Here is a 20,728-nt window from a genome sequence, read left to right on the forward strand (position 1 = left end):
GAAATCATAGAATCTTACAGCACAGAAGGAGGCCATTCGGCCCATCATACCTGTGCTGGTGCTTTGAAAGAGCTATCCAATTAGTCCCAATCCCCTGCTCTTTCCCCATAGCTGTGCAAATTTTTCCTTTTCAAGTATTTATCCAATTCCCTTTTGAAAGTTACTTTTAAATCTGCTTCCACCGCCTTTTCATGGATGAACTGCTGTCTGCACTGCAGTTTGCCACAAAACACACGGTAACACGAGTGGCATCTGCGGTGCAGGCACAGGCTACAGGCACATCGTCATTCATGAATTCTTACGCTAGTTGATATCTGATTACTTACAAATTAGCACAGTCCCGTTTCACAACATTGGACTTTACTGACCCAACAGAACTCAGCTACTGGCCACGGTGACTAATATGAAAAGAAAAAGACTTCCATTTCTATAGCGTCTTTCATGACCTTAGGACGTCTCAAAGCTCTTTACAGCCAATTAAGTACTTTTGTTTTTTTGAAGTGTAATCACTGTTGTAATGTAAGGAAGTGCGGGAGAAATTCACACACAGTAAAGTCCCACAAACGGCAATGTGGTAATGACCAGATAATCTGTTTTTAGTGTTGTTGGTTGAGGGATAAATATTGGCCAGGACACAGGGGAGGACTCCCCTATTCTTCTTCGAAATAGTGCCATGGGATCTTTTACACGAGGGGGTCTCGGTTTAATGTCTCATCCGAAAGACGGCACCTCCGACAGTGCAGTGCTCACTCAGTATTGCACTGGGGAGTCAGCCTGGATTATGTGCTCAAGTCTCTGGAGTAGAGCTTGGACCCACGACATTCTGACTCAGAGGCGAGAGTGCTACCATGAGCCACCGCTGACACCTCATGCGAACTAACTCTGATTGATTAAATATGTAGCAACCAGAATTTACTGGGCAATTAACAGCATCACAAATGCAATGTCTCAGTATATTCTTTGGCTATATTTAGCTTCCACAGCAAATTGTTTTAAGGCTGGGTAGGAACTGGAGAAGTGGGCAGTTTCCTCTACCCTTGCCTTGGCTCAGTGGGTAGCACTCTGGCCTCAGAAAGTCATGGGTTCAAGCCCCACTCTAAAGACTTGAGCACAAAATCTAGACTGACACCCCAGTGCAGTGCTGAGGGAGTGTTGCACTGCCGTCTTTTGGATGAGATGATAAACTGAGGCCCCATCTGCCCTCTCAGGTGGACGTTAAAGATCCCATGGCACTATTTCGAAGAAAAAAGCAGGGAAGTTCTTCTTATCACTAAAACAGATTATCCGGTCATTATCACATTGCTGTTTGTGGGAGCTTCCTGTGAGCAAATTGGCTGCAGCGTTTCCTGCATTGCAACAGTGACTACACTTCAAAAGTACTTCCATTGGCGGTGAAGTGTTTTGGGACATCTTGAGGTCATGAAAGGCCCTATATAAATGCAAGTTCTCTCTTCGGGAGAAACAGAAAGGCTGTTTCTAAGGAGTATTAGCTCCCAGTGTTTAATTGTAACACAAAGCTCCTAATTTCCAGAGGGGGGTGGGGGGGGGGGGAAGCAAATTGAAAATGCAGCGAGGCAAACAGCTCAGTGAATATCGGTGTTTGTTTATTAAATGAAACCGACTGCACAACCAACCGACAGAATAAAACGAGTTTACCTGGCACCCTGCTCAGTCTCCCGGGAGAGCTGTGAGTGTGTGTCCGAGTCCCCGGGCCCGGCCGCACTCTCTGGGGACCGCGCCGGGTTCCGCGACTCCACACACCGTTGCTTAGCGACGCAGGACGCGTTCCTGAGCACGCTCGTGTTCCCGAGCACGCGCACTCGCCTTCTGCAGTGTGAGCGTTCTCTTCCCTGCACGGAAAGTGATAGAGGGCACCAGAGTCACTGGGGGATTACAGCAAACCCCCTCCTTACCTCAGGGCACCAGAGTCACTGGGGGATTACAGCAAACCCCCTCCTTACCTCAGGGCACCAGAGTCACTGGGGGATTACAGCAAACCCCCTCCTTACCTCAGGGCACCAGAGTCACTGGGGGATTACAGCAAACCCCCTCCTTACCTCAGGGCACCAGAGTCACTGGGGGATTACAGCAAACCCCCTCCTTACCTCAGGGCACCAGAGTCACTGGGGGATTACAGCAAACCCCCTCCTCACCTCAGGGCACCAGAGTCACTGGGGGATTACAGCAAACCCCCTCCTTACCTCAGGGCACCAGAGTCACTGGGGGATTACAGCAAACCCCCTCCTTACCTCAGGGCACCAGAGTCACTGGGGGATTACAGCAAACCCCCTCCTTACCTCAGGGCACCAGAGTCACTGGGGGATTACAGCAAACCCCCTCCTTACCTCAGGGCACCAGAGTCACTGGGGGATTACAGCAAACCCCCTCCTTACCTCAGGGCACCAGAGTCACTGGGGGAATTACAGCAAACCCCCTCCTTACCTCAGGGCACCAGAGTCACTGGGGAATTACAGCAAACCCCCTCCTTACCTCAGGGCACCAGAGTCACTGGGGGATTACAGCAAACCCCCTCCTTACCTCAGGGCACCAGAGTCACTGGGGGAATTACAGCAAACCCCCTCCTTACCTCAGGGCACCAGAGTCACTGGGGAATTACAGCAAACCCCCTCCTTACCTCAGGGCACCAGAGTCACTGGGGGAATTACAGCAAACCCCCTCCTTACCTCAGGGCACCAGAGTCACTGGGGGATTACAGCAAACCCCCTCCTTACCTCAGGGCACCAGAGTCACTGGGGAATTACAGCAAACCCCCTCCTTACCTCAGGGCACCAGAGTCACTGGGGGATTACAGCAAACCCCCTCCTTACCTCAGGGCACCAGAGTCACTGGGGGATTACAGCAAACCCCCTCCTTACCTCAGGGCACCAGAGTCACTGGGGGATTACAGCAAACCCCCTCCTTACCTCAGGGCACCAGAGTCACTGGGGGATTACAGCAAACCCCCTCCTTACCTCAGGGCACCAGAGTCACTGGGGGATTACAGCAAACCCCCTCCTTACCTCAGGGCACCAGAGTCACTGGGGAATTACAGCAAACCCCCTCCTTACCTCAGGGCACCAGAGTCACTGGGGGATTACAGCAAACCCCCTCCTTACCTCAGGGCACCAGAGTCACTGGGGGATTACAGCAAACCCCCTCCTTACCTCAGGGCACCAGAGTCACTGGGGGATTACAGCAAACCCCCTCCTTACCTCAGGGCACCAGAGTCACTGGGGGATTACAGCAAACCCCCTCCTTACCTCAGGGCACCAGAGTCACTGGGGGATTACAGCAAACCCCCTCCTTACCTCAGGGCACCAGAGTCACTGGGGAATTACAGCAAACCCCCTCCTTACCTCAGGGCACCAGAGTCACTGGGGAATTACAGCAAACCCCCTCCTCACCTCAGGGCACCAGAGTCACTGGGGGATTACAGCAAACCCCCTCCTCACCTCAGGGCACCAGAGTCACTGGGGAATTACAGCAAACCCCCTCCTCACCTCAGGGCACCAGAGTCACTGGGGGATTACAGCAAACCCCCTCCTCACCTCAGGGCACCAGAGTCACTGGGGGATTACAGCAAACCCCCTCCTCACCTCAGGGCACCAGAGTCACTGGGGGATTACAGCAAACCCCCTCCTTACCTCAGGGCACCAGAGTCACTGGGGGATTACAGCAAACCCCCTCCTTACCTCAGGGCACCAGAGTCACTGGGGGATTACAGCAAACCCCCTCCTTACCTCAGGGCACCAGAGTCACTGGGGGATTACAGCAAACCCCCTCCTTACCTCAGGGCACCAGAGTCACTGGGGGATTACAGCAAACCCCCTCCTTACCTCAGGGCACCAGAGTCACTGGGGGATTACAGCAAACCCCCTCCTTACCTCAGGGCACCAGAGTCACTGGGGGAATTACAGCAAACCCCCTCCTTACCTCAGGGCACCAGAGTCACTGGGGAATTACAGCAAACCCCCTCCTTACCTCAGGGCACCAGAGTCACTGGGGGATTACAGCAAACCCCCTCCTTACCTCAGGGCACCAGAGTCACTGGGGGAATTACAGCAAACCCCCTCCTTACCTCAGGGCACCAGAGTCACTGGGGAATTACAGCAAACCCCCTCCTTACCTCAGGGCACCAGAGTCACTGGGGGAATTACAGCAAACCCCCTCCTTACCTCAGGGCACCAGAGTCACTGGGGGATTACAGCAAACCCCCTCCTTACCTCAGGGCACCAGAGTCACTGGGGAATTACAGCAAACCCCCTCCTTACCTCAGGGCACCAGAGTCACTGGGGGATTACAGCAAACCCCCTCCTTACCTCAGGGCACCAGAGTCACTGGGGGATTACAGCAAACCCCCTCCTTACCTCAGGGCACCAGAGTCACTGGGGGATTACAGCAAACCCCCTCCTTACCTCAGGGCACCAGAGTCACTGGGGGATTACAGCAAACCCCCTCCTTACCTCAGGGCACCAGAGTCACTGGGGGATTACAGCAAACCCCCTCCTTACCTCAGGGCACCAGAGTCACTGGGGAATTACAGCAAACCCCCTCCTTACCTCAGGGCACCAGAGTCACTGGGGGATTACAGCAAACCCCCTCCTTACCTCAGGGCACCAGAGTCACTGGGGAATTACAGCAAACCCCCTCCTTACCTCAGGGCACCAGAGTCACTGGGGGATTACAGCAAACCCCCTCCTTACCTCAGGGCACCAGAGTCACTGGGGGATTACAGCAAACCCCCTCCTTACCTCAGGGCACCAGAGTCACTGGGGGATTACAGCAAACCCCCTCCTTACCTCAGGGCACCAGAGTCACTGGGGGATTACAGCAAACCCCCTCCTTACCTCAGGGCACCAGAGTCACTGGGGGATTACAGCAAACCCCCTCCTTACCTCAGGGCACCAGAGTCACTGGGGGATTACAGCAAACCCCCTCCTTACCTCAGGGCACCAGAGTCACTGGGGAATTACAGCAAACCCCCTCCTTACCTCAGGGCACCAGAGTCACTGGGGAATTACAGCAAACCCCCTCCTCACCTCAGGGCACCAGAGTCACTGGGGGATTACAGCAAACCCCCTCCTCACCTCAGGGCACCAGAGTCACTGGGGAATTACAGCAAACCCCCTCCTCACCTCAGGGCACCAGAGTCACTGGGGGATTACAGCAAACCCCCTCCTCACCTCAGGGCACCAGAGTCACTGGGGGATTACAGCAAACCCCCTCCTCACCTCAGGGCACCAGAGTCACTGGGGGATTACAGCAAACCCCCTCCTTACCTCAGGGCACCAGAGTCACTGGGGGATTACAGCAAACCCCCTCCTTACCTCAGGGCACCAGAGTCACTGGGGGATTACAGCAAACCCCCTCCTTACCTCAGGGCACCAGAGTCACTGGGGAATTACAGCAAACCCCCTCCTCACCTCAGGGCACCAGAGTCACTGGGGAATTACAGCAAACCCCCTCCTTACCTCAGGGCACCAGAGTCACTGGGGGATTACAGCAAACCCCCTCCTTACCTCAGGGCACCAGAGTCACTGGGGAATTACAGCAAACCCCCTCCTTACCTCAGGGCACCAGAGTCACTGGGGAATTACAGCAAACCCCCTCCTTACCTCAGGGCACCAGAGTCACTGGGGAATTACAGCAAACCCCCTCCTCACCTCAGGGCACCAGAGTCACTGGGGGATTACAGCAAACCCCCTCCTTACCTCAGGGCACCAGAGTCACTGGGGAATTACAGCAAACCCCCTCCTTACCTCAGGGCACCAGAGTCACTGGGGGATTACAGCAAACCCCCTCCTCACCTCAGGGCACCAGAGTCACTGGGGGATTACAGCAAACCCCCTCCTTACCTCAGGGCACCAGAGTCACTGGGGGATTACAGCAAACCCCCTCCTTACCTCAGGGCACCAGAGTCACTGGGGAATTACAGCAAACCCCCTGCTCACCTCAGGGCACCAGAGTCACTGGGGAATTACAGCAAACCCCCTCCTTACCTCAGGGCACCAGAGTCACTGGGGGATTACAGCAAACCCCCTCCTTACCTCAGGGCACCAGAGTCACTGGGGAATTACAGCAAACCCCCTCCTTACCTCAGGGCACCAGAGTCACTGGGGAATTACAGCAAACCCCCTCCTTACCTCAGGGCACCAGAGTCACTGGGGAATTACAGCAAACCCCCTCCTCACCTCAGGGCACCAGAGTCACTGGGGGATTACAGCAAACTCCCTCCTTACCTCAGGGCACCAGAGTCACTGGGGGATTACAGCAAACCCCCTCCTTACCTCAGGGCACCAGAGTCACTGGGGAATTACAGCAAACCCCCTCCTCACCTCAGGGCACCAGAGTCACTGGGGAATTACAGCAAACCCCCTCCTTACCTCAGGGCACCAGAGTCACTGGGGGATTACAGCAAACCCCCTCCTTACCTCAGGGCACCAGAGTCACTGGGGAATTACAGCAAACCCCCTCCTTACCTCAGGGCACCAGAGTCACTGGGGAATTACAGCAAACCCCCTCCTTACCTCAGGGCACCAGAGTCACTGGGGAATTACAGCAAACCCCCTCCTCACCTCAGGGCACCAGAGTCACTGGGGGATTACAGCAAACCCCCTCCTTACCTCAGGGCACCAGAGTCACTGGGGGATTACAGCAAACCCCCTCCTTACCTCAGGGCACCAGAGTCACTGGGGAATTACAGCAAACCCCCTCCTTACCTCAGGGCACCAGAGTCACTGGGGAATTACAGCAAACCCCCTCCTTACCTCAGGGCACCAGAGTCACTGGGGGATTACAGCAAACCCCCTCCTTACCTCAGGGCACCAGAGTCACTGGGGGATTACAGCAAACCCCCTCCTTACCTCAGGGCACCAGAGTCACTGGGGAATTACAGCAAACCCCCTCCTTACCTCAGGGCACCAGAGTCACTGGGGGATTACAGCAAACCCCCTCCTTACCTCAGGGCACCAGAGTCACTGGGGAATTACAGCAAACCCCCTCCTTACCTCAGGGCACCAGAGTCACTGGGGAATTACAGCAAACCCCCTCCTTACCTCAGGGCACCAGAGTCACTGGGGAATTACAGCAAACCCCCTCCTTACCTCAGGGCACCAGAGTCACTGGGGAATTACAGCAAACCCCCTCCTTACCTCAGGGCACCAGAGTCACTGGGGGATTACAGCAAACCCCCTCCTTACCTCAGGGCACCAGAGTCACTGGGGAATTACAGCAAACCCCCTCCTCACCTCAGGGCACCAGAGTCACTGGGGGATTACAGCAAACCCCCTCCTCACCTCAGGGCACCAGAGTCACTGGGGGATTACAGCAAACCCCCTCCTTACCTCAGGGCACCAGAGTCACTGGGGAATTACAGCAAACCCCCTCCTTACCTCAGGGCACCAGAGTCACTGGGGAATTACAGCAAACACCCTCCTTACCTCAGGGCACCAGAGTCACTGGGGGATTACAGCAAACCCCCTCCTTACCTCAGGGCACCAGAGTCACTGGGGGATTACAGCAAACCCCCTCCTTACCTCAGGGCACCAGAGTCACTGGGGAATTACAGCAAACCCCCTCCTTACCTCAGGGCACCAGAGTCACTGGGGAATTACAGCAAACCCCCTCCTTACCTCAGGGCACCAGAGTCACTGGGGAATTACAGCAAACCCCCTCCTTACCTCAGGGCACCAGAGTCACTGGGGAATTACAGCAAACCCCCTCCTTACCTCAGGGCACCAGAGTCACTGGGGAATTACAGCAAACCCCCTCCTTACCTCAGGGCACCAGAGTCACTGGGGAATTACAGCAAACCCCCTCCTTACCTCAGGGCACCAGAATCACTGGGGGATTACAGCAAACCCCCTCCTTACCTCAGGGCACCAGAGTCACTGGGGGATTACAGCAAACCCCCTCCTTACCTCAGGGCACCAGAGTCACTGGGGAATTACAGCAAACCCCCTCCTTACCTCAGGGCACCAGAGTCACTGGGGAATTACAGCAAACCCCCTCCTTACCTCAGGGCACCAGAGTCACTGGGGGATTACAGCAAACCCCCTCCTTACCTCAGGGCACCAGAGTCACTGGGGAATTACAGCAAACCCCCTCCTTACCTCAGGGCACCAGAGTCACTGGGGAATTACAGCAAACCCCCTCCTTACCTCAGGGCACCAGAGTCACTGGGGAATTACAGCAAACCCCCTCCTTACCTCAGGGCACCAGAGTCACTGGGGAATTACAGCAAACCCCCTCCTTACCTCAGGGCACCAGAGTCACTGGGGAATTACAGCAAACCCCCTCCTTACCTCAGGGCACCAGAGTCACTGGGGAATTACAGCAAACCCCCTCCTTACCTCAGGGCACCAGAGTCACTGGGGAATTACAGCAAACCCCCTCCTTACCTCAGGTCACCAGAGTCACTGGGGAATTACAGCAAACCCCCTCCTTACCTCAGGGCACCAGAGTCACTGGGGGATTACAGCAAACCCTCTCCTTACCTCAGGGCACCAGAGTCACTGGGGAATTACAGCAAACCCCCTCCTTACCTCAGGGCACCAGAGTCACTGGGGAATTACAGCAAACCCCCTCCTCACCTCAGGGCACCAGAGTCACTGGGGAATTACAGCAAACCCCCTCCTCACCTCAGGGCACCAGAGTCACTGGGGAATTACAGCAAACCCCCTCCTTACCTCAGGGCACCAGAGTCACTGGGGAATTACAGCAAACCCCCTCCTTACCTCAGGGCACCAGAGTCACTGGGGGATTACAGCAAACCCCCTCCTTACCTCAGGGCACCAGAGTCACTGGGGAATTACAGCAAACCCCCTCCTTACCTCAGGGCACCAGAGTCACTGGGGAATTACAGCAAACCCCCTCCTTACCTCAGGGCACCAGAGTCACTGGGGAATTACAGCAAACCCCCTCCTTACCTCAGGGCACCAGAGTCACTGGGGAATTACAGCAAACCCCCTCCTTACCTCAGGGCACCAGAGTCACTGGGGAATTACAGCAAACCCCCTCCTTACCTCAGGGCACCAGAGTCACTGGGGAATTACAGCAAACCCCCTCCTCACCTCAGGGCACCAGAGTCACTGGGGAATTACAGAAAACCCCCTCCTCACCTCAGGGCACCAGAGTCACTGGGGAATTACAGCAAACCCCCTCCTTACCTCAGGGCACCAGAGTCACTGGGGAATTACAGCAAACCCCCTCCTTACCTCAGGGCACCAGAGTCACTGGGGGATTACAGCAAACCCCCTCCTTACCTCAGGGCACCAGAGTCACTGGGGAATTACAGCAAACCCCCTCCTTACCTCAGGGCACCAGAGTCACTGGGGAATTACAGCAAACCCCCTCCTTACCTCAGGGCACCAGAGTCACTGGGGAATTACAGCAAACCCCCTCCTTACCTCAGGGCACCAGAGTCACTGGGGAATTACAGCAAACCCCCTCCTTACCTCAGGGCACCAGAGTCACTGGGGAATTACAGCAAACCCCCTCCTTACCTCAGGGCACCAGAGTCACTGGGGAATTACAGCAAACCCCCTCCTTACCTCAGGGCACCAGAGTCACTGGGGGATTACAGCAAACCCCCTCCTTACCTCAGGGCACCAGAGTCACTGGGGAATTACAGCAAACCCCCTCCTTCCCTCAGGGCACCAGAGTCACTGGGGGATTACAGCAAACCCCCTCCTTACCTCAGGGCACCAGAGTCACTGGGGAATTACAGCAAACCCCCTCCTTACCTCAGGGCACCAGAGTCACTGGGGAATTACAGCAAACCCCCTCCTTACCTCAGGGCACCAGAGTCACTGGGGAATTACAGCAAACCCCCTCCTTACCTCAGGGCACCAGAGTCACTGGGGAATTACAGCAAACCCCCTCCTTACCTCAGGGCACCAGAGTCACTGGGGAATTACAGCAAACCCCCTCCTTACCTCAGGGCACCAGAGTCACTGGGGAATTACAGCAAACCCCCTCCTTACCTCAGGGCACCAGAGTCACTGGGGAATTACAGCAAACCCCCTCCTTACCTCAGGGCACCAGAGTCACTGGGGAATTACAGCAAACCCCCTCCTTACCTCAGGGCACCAGAGTCACTGGGGAATTACAGCAAACCCCCTCCTTACCTCAGGGCACCAGAGTCACTGGGGAATTACAGCAAACCCCCTCCTTACCTCAGGGCACCAGAGTCACTGGGGAATTACAGCAACCCCCTCCTTACCTCAGGGCACCAGAGTCACTGGGGAATTACAGCAACCCCCTCCTTACCTCAGGGCACCAGAGTCACTGGGGAATTACAGCAACCCCCTCCTTACCTCAGGGCACCAGAGTCACTGGGGAATTACAGCAACCCCTCATTACCTCACTGGGGAACTACAGCAACCCCTCATTACCTCACTGGGGAACTACAGCAACCCCTCATTACCTCAGGGCATTGCCTCACTGGGGAACGACAGCAACCCCTCATTACCTCACTGGGGAACTACAGCAACCCCTCATTACCTCAGGGCACCAGAGTCACTGGGGAATTACAGCAAACCCCCTCCTTACCTCAGGGCACCAGAGTCACTGGGGAATTACAGCAAACCCCCTCCTTACCTCAGGGCACCAGAGTCACTGGGGAATTACAGCAAACCCCCTCCTTACCTCAGGGCACCAGAGTCACTGGGGAATTACAGCAAACCCCCTCCTTACCTCAGGGCACCAGAGTCACTGGGGAATTACAGCAAACCCCCTCCTTACCTCAGGGCACCAGAGTCACTGGGGAATTACAGCAAACCCCCTCCTTACCTCAGGGCACCAGAGTCACTGGGGAATTACAGCAAACCCCCTCCTTACCTCAGGGCACCAGAGTCACTGGGGAATTACAGCAAACCCCCTCCTTACCTCAGGGCACCAGAGTCACTGGGGAATTACAGCAAACCCCCTCCTTACCTCAGGGCACCAGAGTCACTGGGGAATTACAGCAAACCCCCTCCTTACCTCAGGGCACCAGAGTCACTGGGGAATTACAGCAAACCCCCTCCTTACCTCAGGGCACCAGAGTCACTGGGGAATTACAGCAAACCCCCTCCTTACCTCAGGGCACCAGAGTCACTGGGGAATTACAGCAAACCCCCTCCTTACCTCAGGGCACCAGAGTCACTGGGGAATTACAGCAACCCCCTCCTTACCTCAGGGCACCAGAGTCACTGGGGAATTACAGCAACCCCCTCCTTACCTCAGGGCACCAGAGTCACTGGGGAATTACAGCAACCCCTCATTACCTCACTGGGGAACTACAGCAACCCCTCATTACCTCACTGGGGAACTACAGCAACCCCTCATTACCTCAGGGCATTGCCTCACTGGGGAACGACAGCAACCCCTCATTACCTCACTGGGGAACTACAGCAACCCCTCATTACCTCAGGGCATTGCCTCACTGGGGAACTACAGCAACCCCTCATTACCTCAGGGCATTGCCTCACTGGGGAACTACAGCAACCCCTCATTACCTCAGGGCATTGCCTCACTGGGGAACTACAGCAACCCCTCATTACCTCAGGGCATTGCCTCACTGGGGAACTACAGCAACCCCTCATTACCTCAGGGCACCAGTCACTGGGGTACTACAGCAACCCCTCATTACCTCAGAGCATTGCCTCACTGGGGCACTAGGGCATCCCCTCACCAGGGCATTGCCTCACTGGGGCAACTACAGCAACCCTTCACCAGGACGTTGCCTCACTGGGGCACTAGGTCAACCCCTCACCAGGGCATTACCTCACTGGGGTGCTGAGGCACCCACTCACCAGTGCACTGCCTCACTGGTCAACCCCTTTACCAAGACATCTTCGCTTGGGTATAACCACTCACTATGGAATAATGGCACCATGTTGTAACCAGGGCATCAACGCACCATTGCATTACAGCATCAACTCATCGGGCCACCAGGACACCTTATCACCTCATTGGTCATCCCCTCAACAAGGAATTGAGGCACCAGCTCACCAAGGTATCCTTTACCAGGACATTGGAACATTTGTGACTGACCAGAGCTGACTCAGTGCTGTGAGAAGGACGGATGCCTGACTGAAGGACTAGCTCACCTCACCATTCCTTCATCGTCACTGGGTCAAAATCCTGGAACTCCCTACCTAACAGCACTGTGGGAAAACCTTCACCACACGGACTGCAGCGGTTCAAGAAGGCAGCTCACCACCACCTTCTCAAGAGCAATTAGGGATGGGCAATAAATGCCGGCCATCCCATGAATGAATAATAAAAAAAAAATTCCCAGATGAGAGCATTTGAACTCCTCATTGGGGCACCATCTCACAAGGGCACCAAGTTACCAGGGTGTTTCTTCACCAGGGCATCAGCATGTCCCCTTACTGGGCTACCAGAGCAATATTTTATTTGTACCCTCTCACTAGGACATTGAGGTATTCCCTCACTAAAGGATTGGGCACACCTCACTGTGCCATACCTTCACCAGGACATTGAAACATTCTGTTGGTGTTGGACCTTCCCCTCAATATGGCACCTGGACGTTGGTGCAATTTCTTCCGCCTCCACTCCAGGTTCAAGTGCCCCAGATTTCCCTGCTCATTCTGAAGCATTTCCTGCTGCCCATTGCGGCATCTGACTAAATCATTCACTGTCTCCACTCCTCACTCCCCTGGTACAGTCCCCCTCTTTGCTCTCGTAAGTCTGAGGGCTGCAAACTCAAGCATTAGTTGGTGCATGACTGGTTCAGTCAGTCATTCATTGCCTGATCCAGCTTGACTATGTTAAGCACAATCCATAAGAACATAAGAACATAAGAAATAGGAGCAGGAGTAGGCCAATCGGCCCCTCGAGCCTGCTCCGCCATTCAATAAGATCATGGCTGATCTGATCCTAACCTCAAATTTAAATTCATGTCCAATTTCCTGCCCGCTCCCCGTAACCCCTAATTCCCTTTACTTCTAGGAAACTGTCTATTTCTGTTTTAAATTTATTTAATGATGTAGCTTCCACAGCTTCCTGGGGCAGCAAATTCCACAGACCTACCACCCTCTGAGTGAAGAAGTTTCCCCTCATCTCAGTTTTGAAAGAGCAGCCCCTTATTCTAAGATTATGCCCCCTAGTTCTAGTTTCACCCATCCTTGGGAACATCCTTACCACATCCACCCGATCAAGCCACTTCACAATCTTATATGTTTCAATAAGATCGCCTCTCATTCTTCTGAACTCCAATGAGTTGAGTCCCAATCTACTCAACCTCTCCTCATATGTCAGCCCCCTCATCCCCGGGATTAACCGAGTGAACCTTCTTTGTACTGCCTCGAGAGCAAGTATGTCTTTTCTTAAGTATGGACACCAAAACTGTATGCAGTATTCCAGGTGCGGTCTCACCAATACCTTATATAACTGCAGCAATACCTCCCTGTTTTTATATTCTATCCCCCTAGCAATAAAAGCCAACATTCCGTTGGCCTTCTTGATCACCTGCTGCATGTGCATACTAACTTTTTGATTTTCTTGCACTAGGACCCCCAGATCCCTTTGTACTGCAGTACTTTCCAGTTTTACGCCACTTAGATAATAACTTGCTCTCTGATTTTTCCTGCCAAAGTGCATAACCTCACATTTTCCAATATTGTATTGCATCTGCCAAATCTCCGCCCACTCACCCAGCCGGTCTATATCCCCTTGTAGGTTTTTCATGTCCTCCTGACTCTCCACTTTCCCTCCCATCTTTGTATCATCTGCAAACTTTGATATGTTACACTCGGTCTCCTCCTCCAAATCGTTAATATAGATTGTAAAGAGTTGGGGACCCAGCACCGACCCCTGCGGAACACCACTGGCTGCTGGTTGCCAGTCCGAGAATGAACCATTTATCCCAACTCTCTGCTTCCTGTTAGATAACGAATCCTCCACCCATGCCAGAATATTACCCCCAATCCAGTGATTCTTTATCTTGAGCAATAATCTTTTATGTGGCACCTTGTCGAATGCCTTCTGGAAGTCTAAATACACTACGTCCACTGGTTCCCCTTTATCCACCCTGTACGTTATGTCCTCAAAGAACTCAAGCAAATTTGTCAGACATGACTTCCCCTTCGTAAAGCCATGCTGACTTTGTCCTATTAAATTATGTTTATCCAAATGTTCTGCTACTGTCTCCTTAATAATAGACTCCAAAATTTTACCCACCACAGATGTTAGGCTAAGTGGTCTATAATTTCCAGCCTTCTGCCTACTACCCTTTTTAAATAGGGTGTTACATTAGCAGTTTTCCAATCTGCCGGGACCTTTGCCGAGTCCAGAGAATTTTGGAAAATTATTACCAAAGCATCCACAATCCCTACTGACACTTCCCTCAAGACCCTAGGATGTAAGCCATCAGGTCCAGGGGATTTATCCGCCTTGAGTCCCATTAATTTACTGAGCACCAATTCCTTAGTGATTTTAATCGTATTTAACTCCTCCCCCACTAGCGCCCCCTGTTTGTCCAGTGTCTCTCTCCCCTCTGTAAAATCTTCATACCTTGGTGCCCTGGTGAGATTATTATCTTGGTGGCAAAAGGACAACCCACAGCTCCTTTTCTCAATGATAAACCATGTCCTCAAACCTCTTTCCCCTGTTCCATCCATCCTCACCTCCAATACCAAGTGCGAAAAGCTCATGGATTTATCTGTTTGATCCATGCAGTTGCCTCTGCTACTTCCCCCCAGCTGCTCCTGACCGGCCCCAGTCTCCCACCTATCCTACCTCCAATTCTCCGTCACTCTGCAGTTTCTCTCGCACGTGCCCCTGTGCTCTATCCAACCTCATCTCTTCCATGATATCCATTTTCTGCTGCCTTGATCTCTTGACTACTCAACTTACCCTAGCCTTGGCAACATTATAAATGGCTCTTTTGTTCACACACCGTCCCTCTGCCTTTCAAAACAGCCAACAGCTCCCTCCACAAAAAGCCGACCCTCACCTCATCTGTTGTCTCCAACTATTGCTCCATCTCCAACCTCTCTAAGGTGTCTTAGCCAACCACCTTTCTGCCCATCTCTGCTAAAACCCCCCTGTTCTAGTCTCTGCAGTCAGGCTTCTGTCCTTCTCACAGCACTGAGACAGCTCTAGTCAGTCACAAATAACATCAGTGTGGTACATTACCCCTCCTTGACCTCTCCATAGCATTCCTCTGATGGGGGAATCAAGAACAAGGGGACATAAAATTAGAGCTAGGCCATTTAGGAGGGAAATCAGGAAGCACGTTTTCATCCAAAGGGAAGGAGAAATCTGGAAGTCTCTTCCCCCAAAAGGCTGTGGATGCTGGGACAATTGGAGCTTTCACGACTGAGAGCGATAGATTTTTGTTTGGTAAGGGATATGGAGCTAAGATACATAGGTACATGGAGTTGAAGTACAGATCAGCCATGATCTATTTGAATGGTGGAGCAGGTTCAAGGGGCTGAATGACCTACTCCTGTTCCTATGTTCCTAATATGGTCCACCTTGCCATCCATCTCCACTACCTCTCCTATTATCTGGCTCCAGGTGACTGCCCTCATACAGTTCGCCTCCTATATATCAAAATGCAACCAGCGCATCTCTAGAAATGGTTTATTTTCCTATTTCCTCACCGTCACCTCTGGAGTCCTGCCAAGGATTTGTCCTGGACCCCTCTTCTTCCTTATTTATATGCTGCCCCTCAGTGACATCAGCCACAGGCATGGGGTCAGCTTCCATATATATGTTGATGACACCCACCTCTACTTCTCCCACCATTTCCCTTGACCCTACATCACCACTGTCCCTGTGCTGTCAGACTGCTTCTCCATTTAGGATGTCAAAATTCACTCCCACTTTCCTCAATTCTTTTCAGACTCCACCATAAACTCTACTCCCTTACCAGTCTACATCATCCTTCCCAGCCACTTGCTTAAGCTGAATCAGACCATTCAAAACTATGGCATCCTGCTCAACCCACAGCTGAGTTTCAACCTTGTTCCCACATATCCTATTCACCTCCGTGACAACGCCCTCCTCCACTTCTAGCTCAGCCACTCCAATATTGAAACCACGCTTTTCTCACCGCCAGACTCAATCTCTGCGATGTTCTCCTTGCTGGTCTCCATGAATTCCAACTTGTTCAAAACTCAGCCACCCATATCCTGACTCACAGTATGTCCTGATGCCCACTGCTTATCCTCAGTGATCTACATAGGCTTCCTCAACATAGTAAAATTAAAATCCTCTTCCTTCAAATCTCTCCAGTCTCACCCACCCTATCTCTGCGACCTCTTACACACTTATATCCCCTCTTACATCTTTTAGTTTCCGTTTCAATTAGCTGCCAAAGTCTATTATTCATCAATCCAATAACATTTATGTATTTTAACAGGATGACAAAAAGTGAAATGTTCATTTAGGATTAATTTCAGTACTGTAAAATGTCCTCCTAGATCAGGTACAGTTAAACATTGCACTTAAACTATTGAGTGCGTGCTTAGTGTGGGTGGATTCTCAGCCTTTTGAGTACTGTTATAAATTAATAGTTCTAAATGTGTATTGCTGGTGAGGCTGTTACATGATTCACATTTTTGTGCTTATATCTTCAGTCCTTGATTATTAAATTTGTTTAATTGTTGAGCTCCCTGAACTCAAATTTCATTCTCATTTTGGTCACTTGGAATGGACTTGGGAATATAGTAAACTGACAGGAACTTGCATTTATATAGCACTTTTCTCAACCGTAGGACATCCTAAAGTGAATTACAACCAACTGATTACTTATGAAGTGCAATCACTGTTTTGCAGGCAAACGTGGTAGCCAATTTGCACACTAGGTCCCAACAAACAGCAAATAAAGGGGTCACCAGATAATCTGTTTTGGTGATGTTGGTTGAGGGAAGAATGCTGGCCAGGATACCAGGAGGACTCTCATTTCAAGTAGTGCCATAGGATCTTTTACATCTACCTATACAGGCAGACAGGGCCTCAGTTTAACGTCTCATCCGAAAAACGGCACCTCCGAAATTGCAGCATTCCCTCTACTGCACTGGAGTGCCAGCCTGGATTATGTACCCCAGTCCATAGTAGGGCTTGAACCCACAACCTACTGCCTCAAAAGTAGAGTACTACCAACACAGCCAAGTTGACACAATAGGGAAAGTCAGACAGATTTGATGTGAACGCAAACATGTAGCTGTCGGTGCATAACTGCATTGTCTGTCTCTTCAGTTTTGATTGGGAGAGGCTAGAGGGCAACCTCCCTAATTAATGGAAATTATTTGAAAAGTGCTGAGCCCCACATAGTGCCTTTAAACTGTGCTGCTATTTTCCCATTTTTTTGCAGGTTAAAAACGACACTGAAATCAAATTGAGGGGAATTTACTCTGTTGGACTGTAGTCTTATGTATCCCTATGTGGTACAGCAAGGAGCAGTATTTGAATCTTGGGATTTAATTAGATAGAACTAGGAACAATGCTCTTTACCCATCTTACCCTCCCACCCACATGGAAATGAGTGATACTCACGCCAAGTGTTAGCAGCCTAGCACACAGAATCAATATATTAGCAGTAGAGTTGTAACACTAGTTCCACCCTCAGTTGTATAGCACAAGGGAAACAGGAATGAAAGCTAGTCCTCTTTCAAAAGCAGCACAGAGCAATAAAAAGGGACTCAAAGGCAGATTTACATAGAATGTACAGCACCGAAACAGGCCATTCAGCCCAACTGCTCCATGCCGGTGTTTATGCTCCACACGAGCCTCCTCCCACCCTCTGCATCTAACCCTATCGGCATAACCTTCTAAATGGAATTTGTCTTCACAAGTGCTGCACACAGCCCAGTTATCACGTGGTAGCTTCTGTGTTGGGGAAGGACAGTCTATTAGGATTCAAATGCTGGAACAGATCTGGTACAACTTCTTATTTTCACTTGGGTAGTGCTGCTGTCAAAATTCCACCTCTCTGTGGGATCTATCAGTCTGTGAAGTACCTGCTGGGTAACTCTGTCAGTACAGTCTCTGAGCCTACTAAATTATGAGCCATCAATGTCCTATTTTAGATCAGAGTACAAGATTATACCTTTCCTTAGGTGCCAGAATGTGGGGCCACTGCCCATCCACCGGACAGACAAGACCTGCACCTGGAAATGGCGCAGTGCCAACCACACAACTCCAACATGTTGATGTGTCAGAGGAATTGAGTCATAGAGTTATACAGCACGGATAGAGGCCCTTCAGCCCATCGAGATTGAGATTGAGATCAGGTTCCTTGGTGGAATGCATAAATGGTCACGGAAGGAAGAGCAATGAAAGGTGTAAGAGGCGACATGCATACTCCCGATAGGATCTGTTCCCAGTTTATCCGCTGCCTGCATACTTCCAATTGTTGCAGGAATCAGCCTCAGTGCTTGTATATAAGGTTAAGCTGCAACCATCATCTGCAATGTAAGGTCAGTGAATGGATAGTTGTGAAACAAAAGATAGGCTAGTTGTCTTTTCTTGTTATCCCATTCTCCTCCCAACATCAGCACTATCCATTCCCTATAGAGTCATTTAGCCTGTAGTATCCTGGATGGCAGCAACGCCACTATGGTTGGCTTCTTAGAAGGCATTCTTGAGACATGTGGAAGGCAAACCTTCACATGCATTTTCCTTCCTCTACAGCAGACCTGAGCAAGACTGTCAAATAGAGGAGCCAATAAGACAGCAATTTTAAAACTGGGTGAGTCAAAAGGCCAGCAATGTAGTGTTGCAGAAACTATTTTGTCACAAGCACATGCCTGGGAAGGGACAGGAAACGCTATGACCGTATTATGGAAATAATATCTTTATTAAATTTAGCTTAAAAGTCAAAACAGAGCAGCTAAACATATCAACAGGCAAAACAATTTACAACAGATTTTGTGGAACTCCACTTATTATAAAACAGGCCAATCAATTCCATCTTAACAGATCTCTACAGGCAGGAAGTTATCTCCCAAAGCAGCTTGTGCCCTGTTGGAAAACAAAAAAAAAAGCAAAGCTTTGAATTCGTTGTATATAATATGCTCAATATTTCAGTCTTTGCTGGTCATATGGCAAACTAACACTGTTGTAGGTTGAAATTCCCAATTTTAAGTCCTTAAAATAATGCAGATAAAAGAACTCCCAACGCAACATTTAACACCCGGTGAAGTCACTGCCTGGAACTGGACTCATCTGAGGCAGTTCAGCTGGAGCTGGTGCAAATTATGTTTGGGTGTACTGGTTCTGTGTGACATTGGACATCCTAACACTACAGCACATTAGTGTAGTGCCCGTCACTGTTCACTCTTCATTGTGTACTGCATGCTTCTGATCGTCTTTTCTGTGTGACACGTTTGAAGGTATTTGGCTATAACAGATAGGAGGGAGCAAAACAAATTTAATTTAAAATGTTTGTGCATTTTAAAATAATAAATGTGTACAATCCTACTGTTACAAAAACTATATTATCTGCAATACAGCAAAAAAAAAAGAAAATGTAGGCTCCGTGTTCTGCTGCATGTGTGGAGCAGAGACCATGCCATTGGAAATAACCTGGAGTACACTATGATCTTAGACCTAAATTTGTTCTGTGCATGCAAGTAAAAGCAGAGAAAGCTTCATTGCTTCCATAATTTTGCTGCATTTTCATACTCAAGTACATAGAGGCACACAATGCAAGGTACAGGGAACAGATACAGATCACTGGGAAGGCTGTACATTTAGTATCAACTTTGCTCCACTAAACATTAGCAAAACGAACCTGTTTTTCTGATTTTTCATCAAAAATATCTAGAACCTAATGTGCAAAAATCAACACAATTCTATATCAGAGGTTTAAGCAGATACAGTAAAGGAATGCAACAAATGTCTACATTCGCAGAATGATCCTGGCTGAAGTTTCAGTTGACAGCACAAGGCAGATATTCCAAACTCTCAGCCTAAACTCAACTTTAGAAAAGTGTGTCTAGGTTGCTGATCTCCAGTCAGTACAAGGGCAGTGCTATGAGCATTTACAACAACCCTTTCACCCCACGCTCTTTATACCTGATTTTATATTCAATATGCTATGGCAACATCCAAAATCATCTCAATTTTCCATCTTATCCAAAGTGTGTTCCATACATTTCATTCCATTCAAATTAAGTGCAGAACTTCCCCCTTCCCAGCTGAGGGGGTCAGAAAACCTGCTCCAAGGCCTTCATCAGTTGCTTTCACCAGCACTGCACCAGCGAGCAAGACAAGGACATATTTAGAGAACTTATCCTTCCTTCCCCACCCCATTCTAGCCTCAAGCACCTCACCTCTGCTCAGCAACTCCCTCTGGGGCTCTAGTGATCAGGAGCTCATCATATTCAGAAAGCATAGGTGCTAGACCTGTGACCTCTTATATCCTGAAATCAGGTCAATTCCATAAGCTCATACATTAGCCAAAAGGCAGTTTAGCGTTTTTTTTGGAAAATATATTAAAGGTAACTTTACAAAAATAAAGTCTTGCCTTTAACTCACCTCTTTCTCCTCCTTATGCTTATTTCTTCTTTTCCTACACAAGAATGGTAGGCACAATATTGTTTGCGTCTCCCTAAAAAGAAACAAGACTCAGCTACAAAATGGTAACACACAACCTCCTTTTTCAAAGACTTCTCAAAATTATCTCCCAAAAGCTAGCACTGCAAAAGGATTAGCCAAACATCTCAGAATGCAGGAGCAGGGGGACCATATACAAAAGGAGGGAAGAACC

At 50.6% G+C, this 20,728-nt stretch overlaps 1 protein-coding gene across 1 annotated transcript in view; it reads right to left on the bottom strand.

Annotated features, from left to right (window-relative positions):
* LOC137300327 (uncharacterized) overlaps window positions 1-14,826 on the bottom strand; it is a 50,094-nt gene extending 35,268 nt beyond the window's left edge. Inside the window, exons 1-2 of the mRNA XM_067969413.1 lie at window positions 14,746-14,826; window positions 1,657-1,850 (exon numbers count right to left, since the gene is read on the bottom strand). Of these exons, the coding sequence (XP_067825514.1) occupies window positions 1,657-1,850; window positions 14,746-14,826 (275 nt within the window). The remainder of the gene's footprint in view (window positions 1-1,656; window positions 1,851-14,745) is intronic.
* Window positions 14,827-20,728: the final 5,902 nt, after the last annotated feature.

Source organism: Heptranchias perlo, chromosome 31 (assembly GCF_035084215.1).
Source record: "Heptranchias perlo isolate sHepPer1 chromosome 31, sHepPer1.hap1, whole genome shotgun sequence".
NCBI lineage: Eukaryota > Metazoa > Chordata > Chondrichthyes > Hexanchiformes > Hexanchidae > Heptranchias > Heptranchias perlo.